Genomic DNA, 25,560 nt, shown 5'->3' on the forward strand with positions numbered 1-25,560 from the left:
TCTCCTGATAGATGCAAGGATATGTGGAGGTAGAAGAGTTTACATTTTTGTGGATATTAGGTCTGGTACTTAGTCTTGGTGTTAGAGGCTGGAGAGTAAGGAGGAGGAATTTTGATTTTAGGTAGAGGGATATTCATAGAGAAGATAGATGAGGAGATAGTAACTGACTGCTGAGGAGAAGAGAAGCTTTTAGCGTGGGGATCTGTAGGACTTTTATAAATAGGAGGTAACTGAGTTGTATAAGATGTAAGAGAGAGAGAAGGAGAAATAATGGAGGCAAGAGGAGAATAGCAAGGGTTGTGATAGCCATGAAATAAGGGGTAAGCAGGTTTGAGATAGAGTAGGTAGTGAGTGAGGGGCTCAGAATGACAGTTGTTTGCCTGTTGGGAAGAACTGGAGAGTTTGAGTGAGGTGACATGTAAGGGAAGTCAGAGATATGTAGGAACACAGGGATTTCCAGCAGGATGAATTATGATGTAATTTTGTAGGAGGGCCAAGTGCTTAAAATGTTCAGGAAAACAGGAAGGGGTGGGAAAAGGGGGTGTTAGAGGGGTAGAAGGCTATCTATAAAGGAAATGATATGTGGGTGGGTGGGAATGGGGGTGAGTAGGGGAGCAAAGTGAGCCAGAGTGTAGCAAGGGCAAACGGAGCGTGGCTGCACCTGAGGTGGAGAGCAGCACAGAAAACAATCCGTTATTATAATCCAACTACCAGAGATTATTATCCAACCAGGTATGGATTCTCAGTTTACAAGAATGTAGGAACAGAGGGCAAGAGTTTAAGACTAGGTTTTACTAAAGGCAATAAACTAAAGGATCCAGGGGTGTTTTAGAGAAGAAAGAAAGACCTGATAATTAATAGCCGGTGTTTGTGGTATTGTGCTCACCAAGGAAAATTAACTACAGAGCAAATCAAAACGGTTTTAGCAAAACAGGTAACTTAGTTTTCAAGTTTACATAAAAGTAGTAAGCATTGTCTGCTTACTTTGTAATTTTCACTTAGGAGCTGAGAAGTCCTTGTAATATTATGTTTGGTATTGATCGTGGCTGAGGACTGGGTTATTGGATTAAGCAAAGAGAGTTAGGGGGTAAACAAGAGAGACAAGTACTTGTTAATGTTAGAGAAATAACTAGAGTAAGAAATGGAAATAGAACAAGCAAACCACATCCAGTTAGTGGCCTGGATATGATCACTGATGCCTATGGTATTGCTTCAGCGGTTAATGTTCATTACAGGGCACAGCATGAAAAATCTGCCCTGGGTACGTCGGCGGACTTAGTACATAAATTCTTAGAATAATTAGCACAGGTAATCAATGTTGTTGATAAGCAATCACACAGAAAGGCAGTTATTATCTAAAGGAGTACTATGCTATAGAATGTAACAGCTAGATAACTTAGAGGATCATACCTAATGTAGTTCTCCTTCATAAACATGAAAGGTGAGCAGCAGAATAAGTAGTGCTTTAACACATGTACTCTATCATATCTAATGTAACACACAGCTGTATTATGTCCGGAGAATAACTATTTAAGTAACGCGTATATGGGCAGCAGCTACAGGCAATAACTAATGGACAATACAATGCAATTAATGAACATAAGATACAAAAACAATATCAATCCAACAGAGGTTCATCTGAATACAGTTGACTGGGGAGCAGTTCTCAGTCACTTATAACTTACTTAATATCAGTTGGGAAAAATAATAAATAGCAAAATTACATCAAGCAGTTCAAATGCATTAATGTTATTGAGCCCTTATGTCAAATTCACTCCCCTCTGTGATGCAATTAATACACTACCAAGCTAATAATGAGGGCATTTAAAAATATATATCACATCAGTACATTCTTCAGAAGAATATACTTCAGAACATTACTGTAGCTGTAACAATCAGTTTGATATACATCAATCAGCTACAGGTACACTAGCACAAGTAACACTAAACAGTAAAGGCTATAGTTGAGATCAAGTGACCTGGTGAGCACACTACCAGGGGGGTACTTTCGGCATGGGAGTTGTGTGTGGCCAGAGAGTGTTTTCTAAAATGACGCCCAAAAGTACAGGGAACTGATTATACCTGGGTCCAGATGTGAGGTGTTATCAGGTGCGTAGGCTGCACCCGAGGTGGAGAGCAGCACAGAAAGCTATCAGTATTCGTAATCCAACTACCAGAGATTATTATCTAACCAGGTATGGATTCTCAGTTTACCAGAAAGCAGGAATACAGGGCAACAGTTTAAGACTAGGTTTTACTAAAGGCAATAAACTAAGGGTTTCAGGGGTGTTTTAGAGAAAGAAGAAAGAAAGACCTGATAATTAATAGCCGGTGTTCATGGTAGTATGTTCACCAAGGGAAATTAACTACAGAGCAAATCAAAACTGTTTTAGCAGAACAGGTAGCTTAGTTTTCAAGTTTACATAAAAGTAGTAAGCATTATCTGCATACTTTAATTTTCACTTAAGAGCTGAGAAGTCCTTGTAATATTATGTTTGGTCTTACACACACACACACACACACACATATATATATATATATATATATATATATATATATATATATATATATGTATGTGTGTGTGTATATGTGTGTACATATATATATATATATCTATATATATCTATATATATATATATATATATATATATATATATATATATATATATATACATATAAACAAAGAGTAAAAAGGTTGCACAGAACAAACAAGTCAGTAAAAACTGCAAGAAATATCCAGTCAAGCTAGTTTTACTGTGTAAAAAGCTAACCCTCATGTAGAGGAAGATATATGCAAACAACCTCCTTAAGAACATAACAGTTTTTCACCTACCTGGCTTATGAATGCTCATAAGTTTTTATTTTTTAAGTCTTTGTGGGTACATTCCATCCAATAAAGCCAAAACCCTCTAGCTGAAGATAAGCATGCTTCGGCCTATTTTTTTTTTTTGACCTTGTCAGAACAGCATAAGAGAATTGCTTGGCCATATTTTAGAAACACTTATGTTAAATTCAAGTCTGATGTCCATAAACATTAGAGTAACTGCAAAATATCCTAAACAATATCCAAGCCAAAGGGTAATAAGAGTCACATAGTAAAAAAACTGCAAAAAAATCCAGTTAAGGTAGAGTCTTTGTTGTGTAAAACCTTCTGAAATGGTGGCCCATGAGATATAGCCAAGTGACCATTTTAGAGTATAAGAACAAACCAGTGTTTCAGCTACATGGCTTCTTTATGTCCATGACTTTTTACATTTTTATATTTTAAGTATTTATGGGTACATCCAGGCCAATAATGCCAAACTTCACTAGCTGTAGACAGGCATGGTTTGGCTTTTTTTGACTCATACTCACATATGCGTACACACATATATATCTGTATATAATACATGGTGTATATCTGTGTGTGTGTGTGTGTGTGTGTGTGTGTGTGTGTGTATGTGTGTGTGTGTGTGTGTGTGTGTGTGTGTGTGTGTGTGTGTGTGTGTGTGTGTGTGTGTGTGTGTGTGTATATGTGTGTATGTGCACATGGACTATTCGATACACTAAGACTCATATTTAAAATATGTATTTTTGGGCCTTTGCCCCCCCCCCCCGCCCCCATTGTATCAGGCTTTGTCCTGATTTCCTGCACTAAGAGATTTAGAGGTATGAGCGTGAGGTAAATTCTATGGCTTGTGTAAAGTGAGTACTAATGGCTGTGGGAATGCTAAAATGTATGGTATGCTGTAGGGGCTTTAAGAAGATTCCTGAAATCTCAGAAGATGTTTGCATTGTGCATTACAATATTATGTTGCAAATGGCACTATACCCGTGAGAATGTTTTAATATCTATTCCTTAGCAGCACTTGCTGGAAGACTCGGAAGATCTGTACATAGGTAAAAAAAATCAAGATAAAATTAATGAGAATCACCGATACAGTTCATATGCCATTCAGCTTGTTTCATCAAATGTATTTTATAAAACGTATCTATGATTTTATATATTAGAGCAACAGTACAGTTCACATAGCACCATGTTATTATACGTAAGTTTATGCAGGAAAAATACTGTGCCTTAACACAGTCAGGGTAATAGGTCAGTTATTTTGTGCATTTCTTGATAACTGCTGCAACCACATCATTCACCTGTTTTAGCATGGCTTCATTTTATAACCCAGAAGTTATTTTCCACTAAATGGTTTAACTGAGGTCATTTTTTTTTCTTTATGACTAAAACTTGTTAAGTGATTAATATCTGAAGGCATGGAGGAATGTAAAAGAGGACACTTTGCTGAGGCATATTTAAATTACATTTTTAAACTGTAGACTGCTAATGAGCGTTACCTGAAATCAATGAAATACTAATCATGAAAAATGGATGATGTAATTAGAGAATCTAAAAAAACTAATAATAGAAGCCTGCACCTTTGTGTAATACTCATGACTTTGTCCCACATTTCTGCTTCTTTCAATTTATTTTCTTATCATTATGCTTTTAAGCTGGAAGTGCATTAGGCACTGTGCCACGGGAAAATTGATGAATATTATTTTACAAAGTGTACAAAGTGGAGGTTCTTTTTAATTCACGCATTATATTTAATGTTATGCATATACACTTCTTACAAGTTATTATTTACAAACCCTGTTTTCATCGTTTCTATTACACAGTAATATCGACTTTTTAAGTATTGCCAAAGTACATAAATTCTATCACATTTGGCTGCAATTTGTCTACAAAGTTTTATTTATTTATTTATTCATTTTTGTTATAAAAGAATCAAGCAAAATATAAATTATGAGTTTGCCCTTAAACACACAAGTTGTCTGGTTCAACTTCAATAGGTTATTTGAGTAACAGGAAAGATTTGCATTTGTTCAACTAAGAAATACAACACCTTTCATAAAAATTATAAAACATGATTGAACATTGGTGTTTGTGGTTCTACTATAAAATGTTGACTTCCTGAAAGTCAGCATTCCAAAAGTATGAAAAAATGACAGAAACTTAAAAGGGTGAAAAACTCCTTTTTTCTTGTTTTGAAATCTCCACATCCCCAAACTTCACACCAACTCAAAGAAGGTTGAAATCTCTCTAAAGAAGTGAAACATTGCCAACGTCTTTTTTTTTTCTGCAGGTTACTAACACTTGAGCAATTTCTGGACTTCAGCTTCCAATTTTTGTATGACATCTGCACTGATATGGTATTTTTAAAACTTTATTAGTATTAGGAAGAGATACACTGAATGATATTGCTTTTTATGGCATCCATATGACTGTATAATACACATACTGAGTAAAAAGCTAATAGTGTTAAACTCAGCAGAAACAAAGTGGCACCTCAGGAACTTCATCATATATAGCACTAGAATGTGTTTGCAGTTGAAAAGATTAAATTTCTCCAACTACCAAGAGATACCACTTTGGAAACGAGGATTTGAGGTAGTGGCCAAATCAATCTTGATAGTTAACAAAAATCCACTGACATGCTTTCTATATTAGAGAGTATTGGAGAGTTAAAATGATGTTAAATTTGTAGTTTACTTTGGTTAATAACATACCTCTCATCCTCTTAGTGCAAGAAATCTCAACTAAGCCAAAATATGGGGGAAATAAAGGCCCAAAAATAGGGACAGATTTTAAATATTGCTCTTATAAACTTAGATTGTCACTATTGAAATGACATCCTGACACCATGTGCAAAAATAGGAATAAGGGGCGATGGATGAATTAATGGATGGAGTCTGAAACTCAAAAAGTCTGTCATTATTTAGTGCCACTAAGGTTTAGAATGAAACCCCACCTCCAAAACACACTTGCACACACACACACACACACACACACACACACACACACACACACACACACACACACACACACACACACACACACACACTTTTTAATGACTCATGTGAATAAAGACACTATTATTTTTCTGTTTAGTCATCGTTTTCATGTTTTCAAGGTCTCAAAACGTTACAATGCCTATTCTAAGCTGTATTTCTCATTTTTGTTGTGTAAATTGTTTTTCCTTAATAAGATACAACCATTACACAGTCACTAAATATTTCCTTCATATTCCTACACAAGTCATAATAAATTCTGCCCTCCACAACAAACATGTATTCCATAACCATGTGAAAATCCATATTAAAGCTTTCTCATACAGTTTCAAAATATTGAACAATTGTGGTGAATCTCAACCAGCACAGTTTAGATGGCTATATGGAAAGCACAGCACCAATAATCCCTAAAGTCTCAGAGGATCCTGGGAAGTATGCTTTGAAAACACATTGTAAACAACGAATGGGTCCTGTGTTAGGTCACTTAGAAAAGTGCCTGCAATCACTACCTTGTAACTAACTATAACTCTAGATTGGATTAGATGCTATTTATTCACAACACTAAAATGCTGCACTATTCTGAACTTCTGTTGCACTTTTCATCTTCTTTGAATGGTCAATTTTCCAATAATCACATTTATAATTATACTAGGCTGCTGATATAACTAAGAATTTTGCTTCTTTGCCAAGTGATTTTACCAGACTTCTTTAATATACATTTCATCCTGCTATCACCACTTGTTCTGACTCCACTTCCAAGCATCCATCCCCTACCCAGGACTTCACAAATATGACTAGCTAGGCTGTTGCTGTTATATTTAATATCACTGCCCATTGGTGGTTGACATGAGCAAAGACATCATTGAAGGGCCTACACATCCTCCACTGGATGCATGCGCACTATCACATACACACATCTGATTGCATCTGTCAGTGGCCTGAGAGGACTGAGTCCAAGTCCTCCTGCCAACTTCCTTTTGCAATTGCAGGAAACCAGTTTGGTCACTGGGAAACTACCATTCACTTCCCCCCAAAACATGAGTCATAAGTTGCTCAGTTCCCACTCTTCCATGTCAAGACCTTCCACTGCCTAACTGATACTCAAACATGGGTCATCTGGGTTGCAGGCAGGGCTCTGGCCTACAGAGATGGCATTTTCTATGACAAGATTCCATTGGTTCTTATCAGCTCATGATAATTTATAACACTACAGTCAATCATGCTCTAAGCTAATTTGCTCTAAATCTAATGTCCTCTGTCTCAACATCAGTGTGTCACAGTTTGATTTTAATTGATGATCTCTCAAAAAAGTAGGAAGAAGGTTGGGATTATGTTGGAAGTTGCTTCTGTGTTCAGAAAACAGGTTAATGTTAGATAATTAGTCTAAAATATATCAGCTGATGTGCATCCTTTTTTGACTTATGAGATCTGTTGCTTAACATATTGACTCATTGCTTCCTTTTCATTGGCACCACAACATAAAAAAAATCAGGTAGCTGAATAGTTATTCACTATTAATGTATGTTCTTGCATATTTTTTAAATGTTTAATTAAATAAGACCTTCCCTCCCACATTTTATTTTTATAAATTATTAGCTAAAATAATTTGCACTCCTCAACTCCAAGTTAAATGCAGGAACTGATATATCTTTTTATTTATTTATTTATTTTCGCTCTGCAGTCAGTAACAACATTTTTCAAAACCTCATGCCTTACTGATCTACCAGCCTAAACAACATTCTTGTCTATTCACATAGGATCTACTGTTGTATATTTGCAACACTGAGATCCAAAACTAATCATGCTATGAATGTTTTACTATAGTACAAATTAAAGTCACACCATGCAATGTAATCTTATATCACTTAATAATAGTATGTCCATGTTGTTTTAGAATTCAACTGGTAATCCAATGCCCAACTCATCTTGATTGGTGCAGGTTTATCTTAAACTGTCAAACCTAAGTTAATCTTAAGTCACTGGCATTGTTTCAGCACATGCCCAAATGAACTGAACATTCTTGATTGTATGATCTAAGCCTAGACAAAAATCAAGATGCTGATAATTTAAACTGGATGAATGTTGTGGTATGTGGATGGCAGATAAATATGTCAGAGACACAGATTGTGCGGTCTATTCACACTGGGGTGTGTAATCAATTAAAATATCCGGAAGACTTGTTTAACACAGCAAGTATACTCTCTCTGTAGCTACTTCATTAGCATCAGTGATATATATTCATGTTAAGATCTTACTTTTTGCCATTAGATCTGACCTTATATAATGTCCGTTTTCTAAAGCCTAACTTAAAAGTTCATTAAATGATAAATTTTCCCCTGATATTTTTGAAAGAAATCTACTCAGTCATTGAACTATATTTAAAAACAGAATATGTACCAGTTCTGTGATGAGTTGTGAACTTCACAAATAAAAATATGAAAAATCAATTGCAAGATCAAATGCATGGTTTCTTGCTACAATAGCACTTAATGAATCTTTCTAAAATGGTGGTGTGATTATGCAAGCTGGGACAATGACATTAGAAAAGGGAGAATCCTTTAATATGTGACTCTTTTGTTAAGTTTTTTAGTATGTATTTTTCTTATTATATCTCAGGGAAAGGTAACAATGTTTGTTCTCTCCTAAGAAGGAGAGTCAATACAAACCTTAGTTGAATGAAAAGGATTGGATTTATTTCACAGTGTCATTGTTCCTGAGTTGTGGTACAAAACTAATGTAAATATATTGACATAAATGTAATTTACTACCATCTTAAAATCTGTATTGAAATATATTGTAATTAGTGTTCATCTTTCCAGATTGCTTGGTAAATATCAAAATAGTGAAGGTTTTCCAGTGGCTTTGATAAAGGTTATATCAAGTCATTCTTGAAGCAGTGTGAATGATGTAGTGAGATGGTCATAGAGACAAAGTGTTAGGATAACATTTCATAATACTGATACCCAAGTCAAACTTCTTGTATTCCGTTTCTGTGTCCATGGTCATCTCTGTCAGCAGTTAAATAATGTTTAGGACATGCATCACCCTTCAGTAATTCTAGATAAGAAGTGTATTAAAATTTTTTCTTATCCTACAGATAGAACACCAACTAGTGTAGAAGATACACATATATAAAGGAGCTCTGGATAATACCGTGTAATAGGAAATTTCCGTTGATGATTAGGAAGTGAAAAGAATAAAACAAATGAGGCATCGTTCAGTTTAGTGGAATTAGACATTATCACTTAGAAAGAAAGAAAGATGAATATAATCTGGACTTTTCATTGGTAAACAGAAGCTTGTTCATACCCAGTGGTCATTGGGACAGATTGGTTTCAGTTGCAGAATATAGCTCTGTACCAATTGCACGATGACAGTATGATGCATTAATCGGACATTTTCTGCTTAAATCCTGGGTGGGAAGATAACTGGTGCTTCCTTAAAAAAACAGTCCTTTGCCATCATTATCATTTTATATAAAGTTCTATGGATGCAGACCAAAAAAACAAAACAAAAAAAAAAACACAGATACAATGTAAGAACCATGGTAGATGACAAAGCTCTGGCATGCAGGGGACTAGTAGTTACAGTGTAAGCATGTGTATAAAATGCCCTGCACAGTCTTGCAGCTATAGTGTCCTCTGTATTATCAGATACCTGAAGTCAATGATATGGTGAAAGATTCTTTTAATCAACTCTGTTACATAAGCTATTACAATAATTACAAGCTTTACTAGGCAATGAGCTCATGGAGTAGATGGAAGGAGAAGACCAAGTTTTTCATAGGGAATAACATTTAAGAAATGAGTAACAAACAAATAAGTAAATCACTTAATAAAAATTAAATAGATAGATAGATAGATAAATGAAATTAAGTATATCTCTTGAACTGTCATAAAAAGTGTATTGCATTTAACATTTTAAATATACCCATGTGTGCATTATGCATTTCAAAATGTGCCAGATGAAAGTCTGTGTGTTGTTATTATGATCAATGAAAAAGTAAATCCTCAAGTACAGTCAAAGGAACACATACCTGTTCTTAGACTAAGGTCTCTTTAATTTTCACCTGATTCTAGGTGAAGTAATTGCATGTTTAGTATAAATAGATAGAAGAGGTCTCGGGTACAATTCCACATGTCATTTGGAGTGCAGAAGGGCCCTTGTAAATGCTTTACATGTGTATTACTGAGTCTGAGAATTTGCTGTTTTTTTCTTGGAATGAAAGCATACATTTCACTTGTTGGGAACTGTAGTATTTGGTTTACACATCTGTTAAGTACCCCTTTCTTCAACCCTGTGCAGTACAACCTCAGCAATGACTGCACAAGTTAGCAGACACAAAATAACAGACATAACTTTCACATCTGTTGGAAGGAAACTCTCAGCAGAACATGCATATCAGCAATTATTGGATAGTACACCATATATCAAGGAGGTACTGACATGAGTGTCCATGCTTACGGAGATTCATATTACCAGTTTGCTTGTTCTGTGCACCATGCTATTAACTACCAGATGTTTTAAAGGCATGAACACACTGCAACAACAGCAGGGTCTGATCACTAGGAATGGAAGGAAGTATTTTTCATTCATCATAATAATCCAATAGCTGTCAGCTTACTGTGATGAAAATGTTCATGCTTTTATAGTTTTACCCATAAATTACAGAATGTTTTTTTCCAAACACTGCTACAATACCTAGCTTCGGTCTGGTTTGTTTTCTGCATGACACAATGCAATTGAATATTTTTGTAAGGGTATGGCAGGCCAGACTCTAAGGCAATAAAGCATGCTTTCATCGGCTACATTTCTTCAGTTTTCCATTAACTTGAAGAAATAGATTTTTTTGTTAAGTTATTTGCTATTTATTGAAGATTTCAGACAGCTACCACAGAAGTAATTCTTCCATGCAAACACAGATATTTTAGTTTGCCTCTTGCACTACCTTGTGCAGCTGTTGTATTGGTGATTAAACCTAACAACTTTGCAGCTGTATAGTGGGGTAAGACTCAGTTCCAACACACAAGGGATACCTGGTGTCAAAATCATGGCCTCAAGCTAAATGCCAAAAAGTGCATAGTCATCCCCTTTGGAAAAAACAAAGTACCTGCGAACTACCACATACGTGGTAGTCCCCTAAATACAGAAAATGAAATAAGGGATCTGGGCACCCAAGTAGATAGTAATCTCTCCTTTGATAATCATATTGCCAAGGTGGTTAGAAAATCCTTCTATGTGGCTCACCTAATTACAAAAGTGTTCGCATCTAGAACAAAAGAGGTTATTGTGCCCCTCTACTCATCACTCATCAGACCCATCATAGAGTACAACGCTCCATTTGAGATGTACCTTACAAAACACCTGCAAATGCTGGAAAGACCACAGAAGTATCTCACCAAGAGGATTACTGGCTTCAAACAGATGCGCTATGCAGCCCGACTGAAGAAACTCCAGCTGTACTCGGTTGCATACCACCTACTCAGAGGTGATCTCTGCTTGAAATGCAAGGCCATGTCCAACCCAGAATTGATGGACATGCTCCACTTAAAAAAATCAAATCCCCGAGAGCCACACGCTCTTGAGATATAAACCTCTCCATAATGATAAATAGAACTTGCTGGAGGGAAAGATTCCTGTCCCACTGACTCCCCATGCTTTGGAACAGGATTCCAATCTACATTAGGCAGAGCCCCTCACTAACAGTATTCAAGAGAAACCTTGACGAGTGGATGGGAAACAGAAAATTTACTCCGGGGATCACTGCAGTAGCTCTGCTGGACAGACGCACAGGGAACTAATCGAAGGGGGCGGCGAAAGCCAACACATTCTGGCTAGGCTTACATATGCCCTCAGTCAGATAGCCTAGTATTTACCTATGAACCTATGAACAATAAGGATAGTTTAATCAAAGGACTACTGCAGAGAATGTGAAGCAAAGTTTGTCTGCAATAATCTACAAGTGAAATTAAGTATGAATTGACATGAAGTACTATTTGTTTTTTATCATTTCAGCAATGAAAACTGATTAACATATTAATTAATTTGCTTGACACCAAAATGGGGAAATACTGTTAAACTGTAAAAGAAAAAAAATGCTTTTCAGATTATCTAGTTTAAAATCAGTACTGTAAAGCTATAATCTGGAAGTTCACATTTTTCATTTTCTCAAATATCTGCTATCTGAAGCTTCAAGATAATGGAGTTATTCATGAAACCTTCTTTTGTGCAAGGCAATTAAAGAAAATATTTCTGAAAGAAGATACAGACTGGAAAATATTTTAATATTCTGGTCCATTCTCATGTCTACATTTCTTTATTTTCCTTAATTGTGTGTTACCACATATATCCCAACAGTTTATGAGCTTTGAAATACAAGCTATAGTACATTTATTTATGTGGTGACTCGTATGCATTATACTTTGCTTCTAAATGTGTAGGCTGCCTTGTGCTTACTTTTAATACACAGAGTTTCTTACTCTGAAGTGCAACATATATATGGCTTTTTCAGTTCATTTCTTATTTTATTCTTTCTTTCTTTTTTAGTCTATGTAGTTGCAGTATTAAAGTCAGTGCAACTATAACGCATCAAAATATGGAGTAGTAATCAATGAAAATGTAGTAAAATGAAATAATAATATAACGTCTTGGCAACTGATGGTGGTTAGGCATTTGGCCAAGTTCTTATTTGTCTAGAAGAGTGAATCAGAATTGATTAATCTACTAGAGTAGGCATATATCTGAAATGAATAAAATGTCTAATGATATAAATATGTTCTCTCATATAACTCCCTTTGTCAGATATATTTTATATTGTTTTCTTCTTTTATTCTTTAGATTTACATTTTTGAAAATAATATTTACTATAAGCAAGATGTAAAAAGCAGTTCTCTGAGACTCACATCCTCTGGAAAAGAAGGGATTGTTTTTAATGGAATTGCTGACTGGTTATATGAAGGTAAATAAAAACTTATTATTTTCAGAATGTAGTTATTAATTAAGAATAATAAATGTTAATGTATTACATCGGTTTGTGGAGGTGCGGTGTGTTTTATCATAGTTTCTTAAATAAATGAAACCTTTGTATACATGCACACACTTTTATATAATTTTTAGTTGTTTATTTGGCAAGCGTCATCTTACAAGCAGATACAATAGAGCAAGTGTCCTTTTTTCCACCATTACCTAGTTAAAGTTAAAAAAAGTAACCTACAAGTAGAAGAAGACTGAATTCTCTGGCGTCACTGGCCCAAAATTAAACCCACCGAGGATCGGAGTGCCTCCATAGGAATTCACTGTCTACAAGTTGTGACAATAGTGATACCCATTTCATGGGTAATTCCCCCATTCATCGAGTTGGTTTGACATGAAGCTGGTATATATATTAGTTTTGAAGGGGGATTGGCTTGCCCACCATATTTAGGAGTGCAGGAGAGCTTGCTGCCCATACATACACACACTCACGTGATACCATTTTTGGAGGGGGAAATGCATTTCAGGGATTCTGATCCTCAACAAGACGGACTTCATCCACTCATAGTGGAAGCAAAAAAAAAGTGTGAGAAAGGGAAATAAATATACAGCATAATAATTACTCTAAAGACCGTAAATGTGTGCGTGTGTATGTGTGTGTGTGTGTGTGTGTGTGTGTGTGTGTGTGTGTTTGTGTGTTGGGGGCAAACAGCAAAAAATATAATATGCATTAGTATCAAATTTAAAGGCACACAAAGCTGCAATTGTGCAATGATAACATGATGAATGAGAGCACTAAGCTACTAATTGTTAGATTATCCACCTGAAACAACAATATTTTTCATATTTCATCTACAGTATCTTTGTTAAGGCAATGAATGACTCTGGTGTGGGATAGCACTGAATTCACTATGTTGCAAAATGCTAGTGCATACCTTGCAAGGCTTTCTAAACCCAAATTTCTATTCTCCCATTTTAGTTTCAACAAGCTAAAGAATAAAACAATGAAGTGTTCAGTGTAAAAGCTTTAACTGATATAAACAACCATGATAGAGAGAAAGTAATAAGTACCTTTTCAAAACCTGCCACTTCATTAGGTTATCTTTAATAGTCTGACTGAACCCCTTCACCTTTTTAATTATTTTAAGACATTAGAGCTACTTTCAAGTCAACAGTGTGTCTGTGTATGCATGTGTGTGACTGACTGTATATGTTTGTTTTAATGTGTGCATTTGTGTATCCGCATGGGTCTATATCATATCAGCAAATGCTAAAAATAGCGAACGCTGATATATCAAACTTCAAAGTCCGAAAGCTGAAAACAGCAAAAGAACGGATCAGCGGATTAGATGCAATGTTTGCTCTGAGAGTGTTGATGGAGAAGTACAGAGCAGGTCAGAAGGCGTTGCATTGTGTCTTTGTGGACCTAGAGAAAGCATATGACAGGTTGCCCAGAAAGGAGTTGTGGTATTGTATGAGGAAGTCAGGAGTGGTAGAGAAGTATGTAAGAGCGGTACAGGATATGTATGAGGGTAGTGTGACAGTGGTGAGGTCTGTGGTGGGAGTGACAGATGCATTTAAGGTGGAGGTGGGATTACATCAAGGATCAGCTCTGAGCCCTTTCTTATTTGCAATGGTGATGGACAGGTTGACAGACGAGATCAGACAGGAGTCCCTGTGGACTATGATGTTTGCAGATGGCATTGTGATCTGTAGTGAGAGTAGGGAGCAGGTTGAGGAGACCCTGGAGAGGTGGAGATATGCTCTAGAAAGGAGAGGAATGAAGGTCAGCAGGACTAAGACAGAATATATGTTTGTGAATGAGAGAGAGGATAGAGGAATGGTGAGGATGCAGGGAGTAGAGTTGGCGAAGGTTGATGAATTTAAATTCTTGCGATCAACAGTTCAGAGTAATGGCGAGTGTGGAAGAGAGGTGAAGAAGAGAGTACAGGCAGGATAGAGTGGGTGGAAAAGAGTGTCAAGAGTGATTTGTGACAGACGAGTACCAGTAAGAGTGAAAGGGAAAATATAAAAGAGGGTAGTGAGACCAGCTATGTTATATGGGTTGGAGACAGTGGCATTGACAAAAAGGCAGGAGTCAGAGCTGGATGTGGCAGAGTTAAAGATGTTAAGATTTGTACTGGGTGTGACGAGGGTGGACAAGATTAGGAATAAGTATATCAGAGGGTCAGCCCAGGTTGGACGGTTTGGAGAAAAAGCCAGAGATGCGAGATTACATTGGTTCAGACCTGTGCTGAGGAGGGATGCTTGGTATATTGGGAAAAGGATGCTAAGGATGAAGCTGCCAGGTAATAGGAAAAGAAGAAGGCCTAAGTTAAGGTTTATGGATGTGGTGAGAGAAGACATGCAGTTGATTAGTGTGATAGAGAAAGATGCAGAGGACAGGAAGAAATGGAAACAGATGATCTGCTGTGGTGACTCCTAATGGGAACAGCCAAAAGAAAAAAAGAAGATATATATATATATATATATATATATATATATATATATATATATATATATAGTATCTATATATTAATATACAGATATCTATATATCTATATATATAGATATATATATATATATATATATATATATATATATATATATATATGGGCTAATGAGGGCTGAATAAAGGGGGACAATGATATCTCTTGATGTTGAAACAATAGAAGTTCCCTGGGGTAGATGACTTCCAAAAGGATACAATAATGCATTTTTTTGGCGTTTAGTTTTAGTTCATGATTTTGTCACCGTTTATGTATTTGGGACAAACCTTTCTGCAGGATGGCCAGTCATCTCCAAACTTAGTCAGCCACAGCCTTTTAGTACTGGCTTTCTTTTGGAGCATTATAGTCAATGACTGGGCTATTTCCACGGTGGTGCAGCAGTAGCATTGTTGCCTCACAGCTAGAGGTTCTCCTGTTCATTTCTCAGCTGGAGTGTGGGGAGTGTCTTCTGTGTGGAGTCTGCATGTCCTCCCTGCAGTTGGGTGGGCATTCGAAAGACATGCGTAAATGGGCGTGCCTTTGTTGAAGGTTGAATGTTGAGCTGGCCCCTTTGCATTCATGAAAATCTGCCAATCATTAGCGGACCGGAGTTCCGTTGTGTCGACCCCTAACCGGGAAAAGCCGAAAGACAACAACATATTCAATGACTGGGCTAATGAGGGCTGAGTAAAGAGGGACTGTGATATCCCTTGATCTTGAAACAATAGAAGTTCCCTGGGGTGGATGAGGTAGATGACTTCCAAAAGGATACAATAATGCATTTTTTGATGTTTAGTTTTGATCCATGATTTTGGCACCATTTATGTATTTGGGGCAAACTTTTCTGCAGGATGGCCAGTCATTTGCAAACTTAATCAGCAACAACCCTTTAGTATTGGGTCTCTTTTCAAGCTTCTGCTAGCCCTTAATATTATTTTCATAAGAAGTTTATTATTGCTTCTTCTTCCTAATACAGTTTTGAAATCAGTAGGAAAACTTCACTAGCTGAAGACATGCCATGTTTTAAACTTTTTGCAACCTCTTTTGCCATGTTTTAAACTTTTTGCAACTTCAACAGTGCAGCATAAGTGGATTGTTAGCTATAATTTCGAAACACAGGCCTTAAAACACAGTTGATGCCCATAAGCATTTTGGTGCTGCAAAATGTTCCAAACAACATCCAGTAAAAAAGGAAAAAGGTTACACAGACAAACCATTCAATAAAATCTGCAAGAAAGACTCAGCTAAACTATTACCTTAACATCTTGTAATGGAGAATCATGGGATACATGAGATATGGCATGTCTAAAGCTTGTAGGGTTTTTATTTATTGGCATGAATGTACCCATAAACACTCAAAAAGTAAAAAAAGTCATGGTAATTCAGAAGCCATATCACTGGAGCGTTGGTATTTCTTAAGTGGTCATTTCCATATTATCCCATGGACCTTCACTAAAGGAGGTTTAAGTTATTATACAGTAAGACACTAGCTATACATGCACACACACACATACATATATATTTATATATACAGATAGATTAGCTATATCTGTTTCTATCTATGTTCCAGTTTTTCTTTCTTTCTGGAGACATTTGTATGTTCAAAACTAACAAATTTGAGTCTGAAAACTTTGATCAGTTAATTACAAGTGTTAGGATATACATATAGACATAGACATTGACATAGGATCATAGGATCACAGGTGTTTACTAAGCTATCAAGCCAAAGGTCATTTTAAGCCTAGCCATTTCATCCCAATGTAATACCATAGAAATGCTAGTCAATACCCAAGACTGCATTCAGCAATAACTGCCCATGTCCAGGAGGGTTGTGGGCTCTATTTCTGGTAAGAATTTATCATGCCCCATCCACTCATCCAGGTTCCTCTTGAACAGTGTCAGTTTGTTGTAGGACGAGATAGAGGTAGTGAAATTTTTGCGAAGCCTATCTGCTAGCAGGTTTGCTATGTCTGTGTGGTCAGTGTATGTGATACCATTGGCCACTAGTTCTGCACATGCTTGAGTCCTACCCTTTAGGTTACGTATATAGCTGTAAAAGGCCTTATGGTTATACTTGGCTGTACTTATAAGTTTCTCTACGGAGCCCCTGGAGGATTTGACAAGCTGTCTTATTTCCCTATTGAGACCAAGGAGGGTGCTTTTCCATTTTTGGGGCCTTGCCTTTGTTTTCTTGGACAGCAACTTCGTGCATTTATTGTAAAGTATGTTGATGCTGGAGGTCCACCATGGCAGCTTGTTTTTACTTGGGGATCTGTCTTTGATTCCTTCTCGTACAGCTGAGTTTATACACTTATGCAAGTGATTGTACAGGGCTTTAGTGTAAGCTTTGGTGTAGTTACCACTTCCAGATTGGGATGGGGCTTAGAATGCATTTATATCTTCACCTAAGGGTTTAGTTTTCCTATATGAAGTTTCTTAGTCTGATTTTACCCTTTGTGAGTTCTGGTGTTAGTGCCAGCTTGAAGGTGACCGATTTGTGGTCAGTTTTAACTAATGAGGGTCTGACAGTTGCGACAGTGCATCTTTTTGACATGTTGGTGAGGACCAAATCCAGAATGTTTGTTTCACTTGTCCGGGTATGGACAATTTGTACCAAGGCATTTGAACTAATAAAGTGAAGGAACTTTTGCACTAGTGAGTTAGGGCTAGCATAGATTTCCCAGTTGATGGTTGAATAATTGAAATCCCCCATAAACAGTGTGTTCAGTAAAATTTGGATTGTCTCTAGTTCGGTCAAGTAGACTTTGTGGGTGTCATGACCCATGGAAGAGTCTCTATAACTGGCTGTATATCTTGAATGGGGATCTTACCCACTGTAACCTGGACCTGGAGTAAATCCATGGAGTTGTCCAGTCTAACTAGTGTGGAATGCATTATAGCCTTGCAAGGCTGGGGTATTCACTGAGGCCTTGAACCAGATTTCTGTGACTGCACAGACATCTGCATTGTCTAGTGATAGAAGAGCTTCTAGTGAGTGCAGTTTTTAATTTAAGCTCCTAGCATTTAGCAGCATGACCCTTATTTTGTTCTGATTGCTTAATTTCACATCAGTAATGTTGTTTTCAAGACCTTGCCTAAAGAAGGCATTATGGGATATACAGATATTTATTGTCACACACACAAATTATTATAATGTACAGTAATCTCAGATATGTTATACGTAAGTAGCATGAGTGCATGTGCTGGGCACAGCTCCTTGCGTAAGTCAAAGGTATAAAGCCTCCATACAAAAATATAGAGTTCAGCATCTGAATTTCTCTATATACATAAAGTCATGTATTATCTGAGTGACTTTTGTCGATGTGAGTTTCATCAAAAAAGTGGCAGTAATGGTACATTTCATCAGAGCTTAGCAATGTAAGTGAATAGGAAATTGATAGATGTTTCACAGTTTTTACTTGTACTCCTATTGGATGGCAATGACAATGGTTTTGTCACAACTGGATGACACCGGAGGAAAGAATACTGATTTTTGCCTTGCTGTGTTGAGTTAGTATATTTATTGTTGTGGGTGGATGCATTGTGAATTAGAGCTGTCTCCCCAGGGGAAAAAATGTGTGTGTGTGTGTGTGTGTGTGTGTGTGTGTGTGTGTGTGTGTGTGTGTGTGTGTGTGTGTGTGTGTGTGTACTTTATTCATATCAGATGCTCAGTTAAACAAAAAAAATAAATAAAAAAGGCAGAACTGTTCCTTACTTGACATTTTTAGGTTAATGAAGATCTCAGTGAAGTATCACACTGATGATTCAATATATCTACATATGACTGTTATTAATGGTTACTGTGCCTTTACATTGAGACATTTTAATTGATAATGGGACATTAACAGTAAACAGTATTGAAAAAATACAATAAAATTACACTGATCAAAAAAATAAAGAAGACTGCATCTTTTATGACCAGTAAACTATTTAATAAAAACATTAGAAACAGATGCTCTTCATATTAATCATTGCTGCAGTAGCCTTAGCTATGCAGGTTATATCCTGCCAAGGATTTAACAGCTGGCCAGCTTCCAAAGCTTCAGAAAACCTTGCATGCACCCAAACTGTTAAGCAGATCAATGTGAGCTGACAGAAAGACAAGATTGGGCACTAAACCTTTCAGACCTTTACTGCTTCCAAAGAGTACTCTCCTGTGAGTCTTTTGAGGATGGACTGTCGGCTTCTGCTTTCCATAGCTGGGAAGATAAGTTCTCTTTGGAGGAAAAAAAACATCCAATTTTCTTATTTTTTACTGATGTTTTATTATATTTCTCTTCAGGAGAGTTAAGTGATGTGTTTTAATGAATTGTCTCAAGACATAATACTTTTAAACTGAGCTCTCATTTCTTTCAGTTTAAAAGTAGTGTTAACTAACTGATACAATACTTTCTGTGGAGAAATTATTTTTATTGTTCCATTGTGGTGCTGCCATAGTGTTTGAAATTTTTTTTACTATGCTTTTTCTGTCAAAAAAACTTTTGTGGACTGGTAGTTTTATTGGCTTTGTTGCTTGTTTGACCAGGATAGAGACACCATTTTTGGCTTGACAATGGAACAGAGTGTCAGTCCCATGGTCTGTACTTCTTCAGCCACAAAAAGAATAAGTTAAGCAAATAGTCTTTACCACTACAGCATTTGCCTCAGCCACATGTGGGTGACTCTGCTTTGGCCATTTGTTGTATCTCAGACCACTCATCTTTTACCCTGGATCCCTCTGGTGTAGCACCTACAGCCATTATGAATTGTGGCATAGCCTTATCTCAGCTGTTAGGGTCCCCTCAGTGGGCAAAAGAGAGACACTCATCAGTCCTGGCAGAGAGCACAGGGAAGGTTTCCCTGTTGTGGCAGAATGCTCTGCCCATCCCTGGTAAAACAGTGACTGCCATTAGTAAGTCAGCCTCCTTTTCCTGTCAAAAAGAAACAGAAAACCAAAAATATACTCCCCCTCAAATTTCTTTGGATAGGATTAGTTTACTTGGACTGGCTCATGGTTTGAGTCAAGCTATTGATGCTTCTTATAGAGTGTTTTTTTCATAAAAGAAAGAGTCATGCTTCTTTTCCTGAAGGGATTCAAGATTCTGAATCTGAACAGGAAGATGCAGAGACAGATTCAAAAATTTGTCCTTAGATTTATGATTCATATATAGAGGAGAGCTAACCTTCTGATTCTCACTGTGGGGAGGGAGGGTACTCTTTCGCAGAGACTATTGCTAAAATGCCGCAGTGTTTTAACTGGGAGAACATTGAGGTTTCTCAGTCTTTCAGAAAAATACTATGATGGGAGTGTAGGTAAGTGTGGCCAAAGTGACGAGCAGTTAACAGCACTATGTTTAGCTCTGCTTTATTTTAACATTTCTGACAGGATTTTTACAAAAAAACTCAAATAGAAGATTTCAAACCTTGATGGATTTATAGTTGAAAATCAGCTGATGGATTTGCTACAGAAAAGGAAGTTTGAAACTCTTTTAATTGCTTTTTCCTGTCAAGAAAAATAAAAAGAACTAATTGTCTCAGAATGAGCCACAGTAGGCCTAGTGTACAGTTCAGTACTATGAAAAAAGACATACAAGCTATACCAACATCAGTGAGTTATCAGTAAAGACAGATAAATTAGTAAGCAAAATGGATGGTTTTAAAGAGGTATGTAAAAAAACAAGTTGAAGTGCTGAGTGAATCTCTAAAACAACAGTCATCACAAATGTCAAGTATAGAAGAGGCAATGTCTAATTTTGATGCAAGATTACCTGAAAATAGCACTGAATGTCTTCTGAAACAAAGCAACTTATTCCAGGAAAAAAATAGAAGACTTAGAGAACAGATCTAGGAAGAATAATATCGCGATTATGGGATTCCTGAAAAAGAAGAGGGAGACAGTATGATTCAATTCCTTAATACCTGGCTGCCTAAAACCTTAAACCTGACTAAAACTCTTTTCTTTGGGATCAAAAGGGCACATACATTACTTTCTGTTTCATCTTAAAAAAAAAAAAACGCCTTCAAGAAGGTCAGTGATTGTAAGATTTTTCTCAAGTCAAGATAAGGATGTAGTCTTAAAAGCTACATGGACTTATTATCCAGTTAAAAATGAAAGAAAATATTATAAGATTTGACAATGACTATTCAACATTAGTGAAGTCAAAGAGAAAAGCATGTGTGGCACTTGTTAAAAGCTTAAAAAAAGAATATTAAAGCACAAATCTTGTTCCTGGCAAAAATAAGCATTCACATTCGAAAAGGAAAGAATATTTTAACACCTTGAAAGGTGCATGGACTTTATGCAGAAAAATAAAATCTTAGGAAAAAAATAAAACAAAGAAATGGACTTGATCTTCTTTGAAGAGAAATGCAATAAGGGATTGTTAGTTAATTAAAGTCAAAAACAGTAAAAAACTGAAGGACAAATGAAAGTCAATGTATTTCATGGTTATGGATTCCTATTAATTTAAAGAAATGCTTGAATACTTATGGAAAGATGCTGAATATTACTTTTTACAAGGTAAGTCATTTATTTTTTCTCTATTTCAACTGGTTACTAGTTCTCTTTTTTAAATGTTAAATTTTTATTCTTTTAGCTATATATGAAATTAAAACCATTTATTTTCATTTAGAGTTTAAAAGGTTAAACTATTCATTTTATTAAAAGTTAATAATTATGATGAAACTAATGGCATACTTTCTGATATGTTGGTATAGTTGAATAATGTACTATCAAATATAATACAAGATGCAACAAATGACACTAAAGAGGCATGTTAAGTTACATTCTGAGTGGCATACTATAGCAATAACCCACGCCTGGGTGTGGGTAATGCTGGATTTACCCACGGTTGGCGTGGTTTGGTCCCGAGGGCGAAGCCCGAGGGACCAAACAAAGACAACCGTGGGTAAATCCAGCATTACCCACACCCAGAAGTGGTTATTATATTAATGCCATTATTTAAGAAAAGAAATAATTACTTTTCTTAAATAATGGCATTGTATAATGCCTCTTTGCTGCCCTTCCGCACCTGTCTGGTGTTCCGGCAGTTCTGATGTACCGCGATGCCTACGCAGTACATCAGAGTTGGCAAAGCAACGGAGAACGCAAGTTCTCCGTTGCTTTTTACTGTCTCGCTATGTTAAATGGGTTTAACATAGTGAGACAGCTTTAAAATAAGCAACGGAGATCTTCGTTGCTTATTTTAAAGCTGTCTCGCTATGTTAAACTCATTTAACACAGCGAGACAAGTTTAAAAAAAAGCAACGGAGATCGCAAGATCTCCGTTGCTTTTTACACACTGTGTCGCTATGTTAAAGGAGTTTAACATGCGAGACAGCTTTAAAAAGCAACGGAGATCTCCGTTGCTTTTTAAGCTGTCTCGCTATGTTAAACTCTTTAACATAGCGAGATTAGTAGCTTACTAACGGAAAAGTCCGGGCGACCGGACCTTTTTCCGTTAGTATATTGAGGGATTTACAACGGGCACGCTGGTTGGGCTGGCCAATCAGCGTGCACGTTTTTAGGGTAGGCATTGTATAATTTCTGATATCCTGGCATAGTTGAGTAATGTACTATTAAATATAATACAAGATGCAACAAATAACACTAAAGATGCATGTTAAGTTACATTCTGGGTTCTTAAAATGGTCCAGTAGTGTGCTATTTGTAGTATACTTGACAGGCAATAGCACCCAGGAAAGGCATGTTATGTTATGAAGTATAAAAACTATATCTTTTTACATATATAAATGTTACTATCACAATGATATCAAATATTAGAGCAACATTCACAATTTTACAATTTAAACCTGGATCACATATAACTGTAATCGTTTTAATGCAACTTTACATGCCATGTCTCCTTTGAAATAATGACAAAGTGCTTTATATTATACAGACCATATAAATAGGCCTTAATGAATCATTAAATATTTCTTTGAGTGCAATGGCTTTTTAGTGGTTGGGATGCTTTGAGATAGTTTTTGTTGTTGTTTTGGTGGTTAGGAGGGGTTTAAGGGATTGATATGTGGTGTGGATGTGGCTCGGATTCATTTGCAAGTGTTTTCATGTGAATTGTAACTGATGGACTGTTTGTTCTGAAGCCCTTATCAAAAAAAAAAAAAAAAAAAAAAAAAAAAAAAACAGCTTGATACAACTTAAAGTCATGAGCACTTTTGTGATGGTGTGGGAGTTCTGAAAATTCTAAGAATTGTCCAGGTTACATCTTCCTGTCTATAAATAAATAATCATAATATTTTGAATCATATGCTAATTTGTCAAAGAATACATGTTAGGTAATAAGCAAAATCAGTGAATTGCATTCTAAACCACTGTCAGTTATTACATTCTTCTGAATGTTTGCTACTGATAGTATACTTGACATGCAGTAGCACCCAAAATATAAACAAAGTATAAAAATATAGTTTCTTACATATTCAAAAGTTATTATTGGAATATTATCAAATAATTAGAGTAACATTCACACATTTACAAGTTAAACCTGGATTACACATAACTCTCATTTTATATATGCTATGTCTCCTTTAAAAATGAGACTTATTTATATTAAATATCTCATACAAACAGTGCTTACTGAATCATTAATGCTTGGTGGTCAGGTCCATATTTCTCTGTTCTCACCACTACTCATGTTGTTTTAACTCCCTATTAAGCTGTTCCCATTTTACCACAAAGCTTGGAAGCAAAACTAGCCAGCTTATTGCTTGATACAATTGTTCTTTTTCTCTTTTGTTCAATTGTTTAATACATGTTATATGTGCAGCTTAATTTGTACAATTCTGTTAGCTATATGTAAATAATGACTGCTTATGTATGTATTTGGAGGGTTCCTCCCTGTTTAACTACATGTAAGTAACTATATATATGTATGTCTGGAACTTTTCTCCCTGGGCCTCTACTGAAAAAGGGACTTGTGCCCAGTCGGACATTAACCAGTAAAGAAATGAAATAAAAATAAAAATTAAATATTATTTCTTTAAATACAATAGCTGTTTAGTGGTTACCGTACTTTGAAATCACTGTGTTGTTTATTTTAGTGGTTTGGAAGGGTTTGAGGGATTGATATATAAAGTAGAGGTGGCTTGGATTCACTTCTGAGTGTTTTTGTCTGAATTGCTGCTGATAGACTGCTCATTTGCAAGCCCTTGTCATGAGGACTAGCTTGAAGCAGCTTAATTAGAAGCATGAACACTTTTGTGATGCTGCAAGAGTTCTGAAAATTTTAGGAACTGTTCAGGTTACTTCTTCCTTTCTAAAAGTAAATAATCATAATATTTTGAATCATATGCTAAGGTGCCAATGAATACAACTTAGATAATAAGCAAAAGACTGTGAATTGCATTGTAAACCACTGTCAGTTATTACATAGTTCTGAATGCTTGCAGTATAGCAAAAGAATAGTCCATATATTAGCTATAGAATGATACTTCTGATAAAAAATAGGATTGCACTTTTCTCTTTTTAATGCTAAAACGTAATATCTCAGAACAATTTATTATGGGAAGTTTGAATCTTAAAAGGGAATATTTTTAAGATGTTTGTTCAAATACTATTAGACAGAACATTTAAGGAAAAATAGGACCGATTCTAACAGTAGTACGAGATTAAAGTGTATCAAATATATGAGGGTAAATATAAATGTTCTAGTATATGACACTGTTCACTAGGATTACATCTAAAATATAAAACCTAGGGCTATAGTAATAGTACAAGACATACTATACAAACAACAATAGAAAGAGATCACAATAAGTAATTATGCATATAGTTAAAGAATATAAATATGCCTACAACGGTGGTATATTGATTAAGGTGTTCACCTTATAGGCACAAGGTGTAGGGTTTGACTCTTACATAAGGTAATTGGCTGGGCTTAGAATGGTCTACAAGAACAGTTAACCCTGTACTAATTTATAAGCTTATGATCCAATGAACAACTTTATACATAATAAATAAAAATAAAAAAAAAAAACTAAAATCATCTGACCTATAAATGAATAAATATGAAAACAACAACTGACTTCCTCCATATGGTAGACTAGTAGGATAATGTGAGGCACAGGGAAAGATGATTGTAGAGATTTTCAGTTTGGTAATAAAGTTTCTGAACACCCGTTTAACTTATTCATAATAACTCACTGATCAGCTTTTTTAAGAGGATGCAAACTAAAATATGAGACACGTTAATATGAATCAGAAGAATGAGCTAAGCATTGTTAGTCTAATGGAGAGTTTGAGAGGCAGTTGTTTGTCTTTTTCAACAAACTAGGAATG

The 25,560-nt window shown here is 36.0% G+C and overlaps 1 protein-coding gene across 1 annotated transcript in view; it reads left to right on the top strand.

Annotated features, from left to right (window-relative positions):
* The window catches only part of DPP10 (dipeptidyl peptidase like 10), a 3,628,631-nt gene that overhangs the window by 2,083,032 nt on the left and 1,520,039 nt on the right, over positions 1–25,560 (top strand). The window contains exon 8 of the mRNA XM_044074976.1: positions 12,661–12,781. Within this exon, the coding sequence (XP_043930911.1) occupies positions 12,661–12,781 (121 nt within the window). The remainder of the gene's footprint in view (positions 1–12,660; positions 12,782–25,560) is intronic.

Source organism: Protopterus annectens, chromosome 6.part0 (assembly GCF_019279795.1).
Source record: "Protopterus annectens isolate FY-2018-M chromosome 6.part0, PAN1.0, whole genome shotgun sequence".
Taxonomy (NCBI): Eukaryota; Metazoa; Chordata; order Ceratodontiformes; family Protopteridae; genus Protopterus; species Protopterus annectens.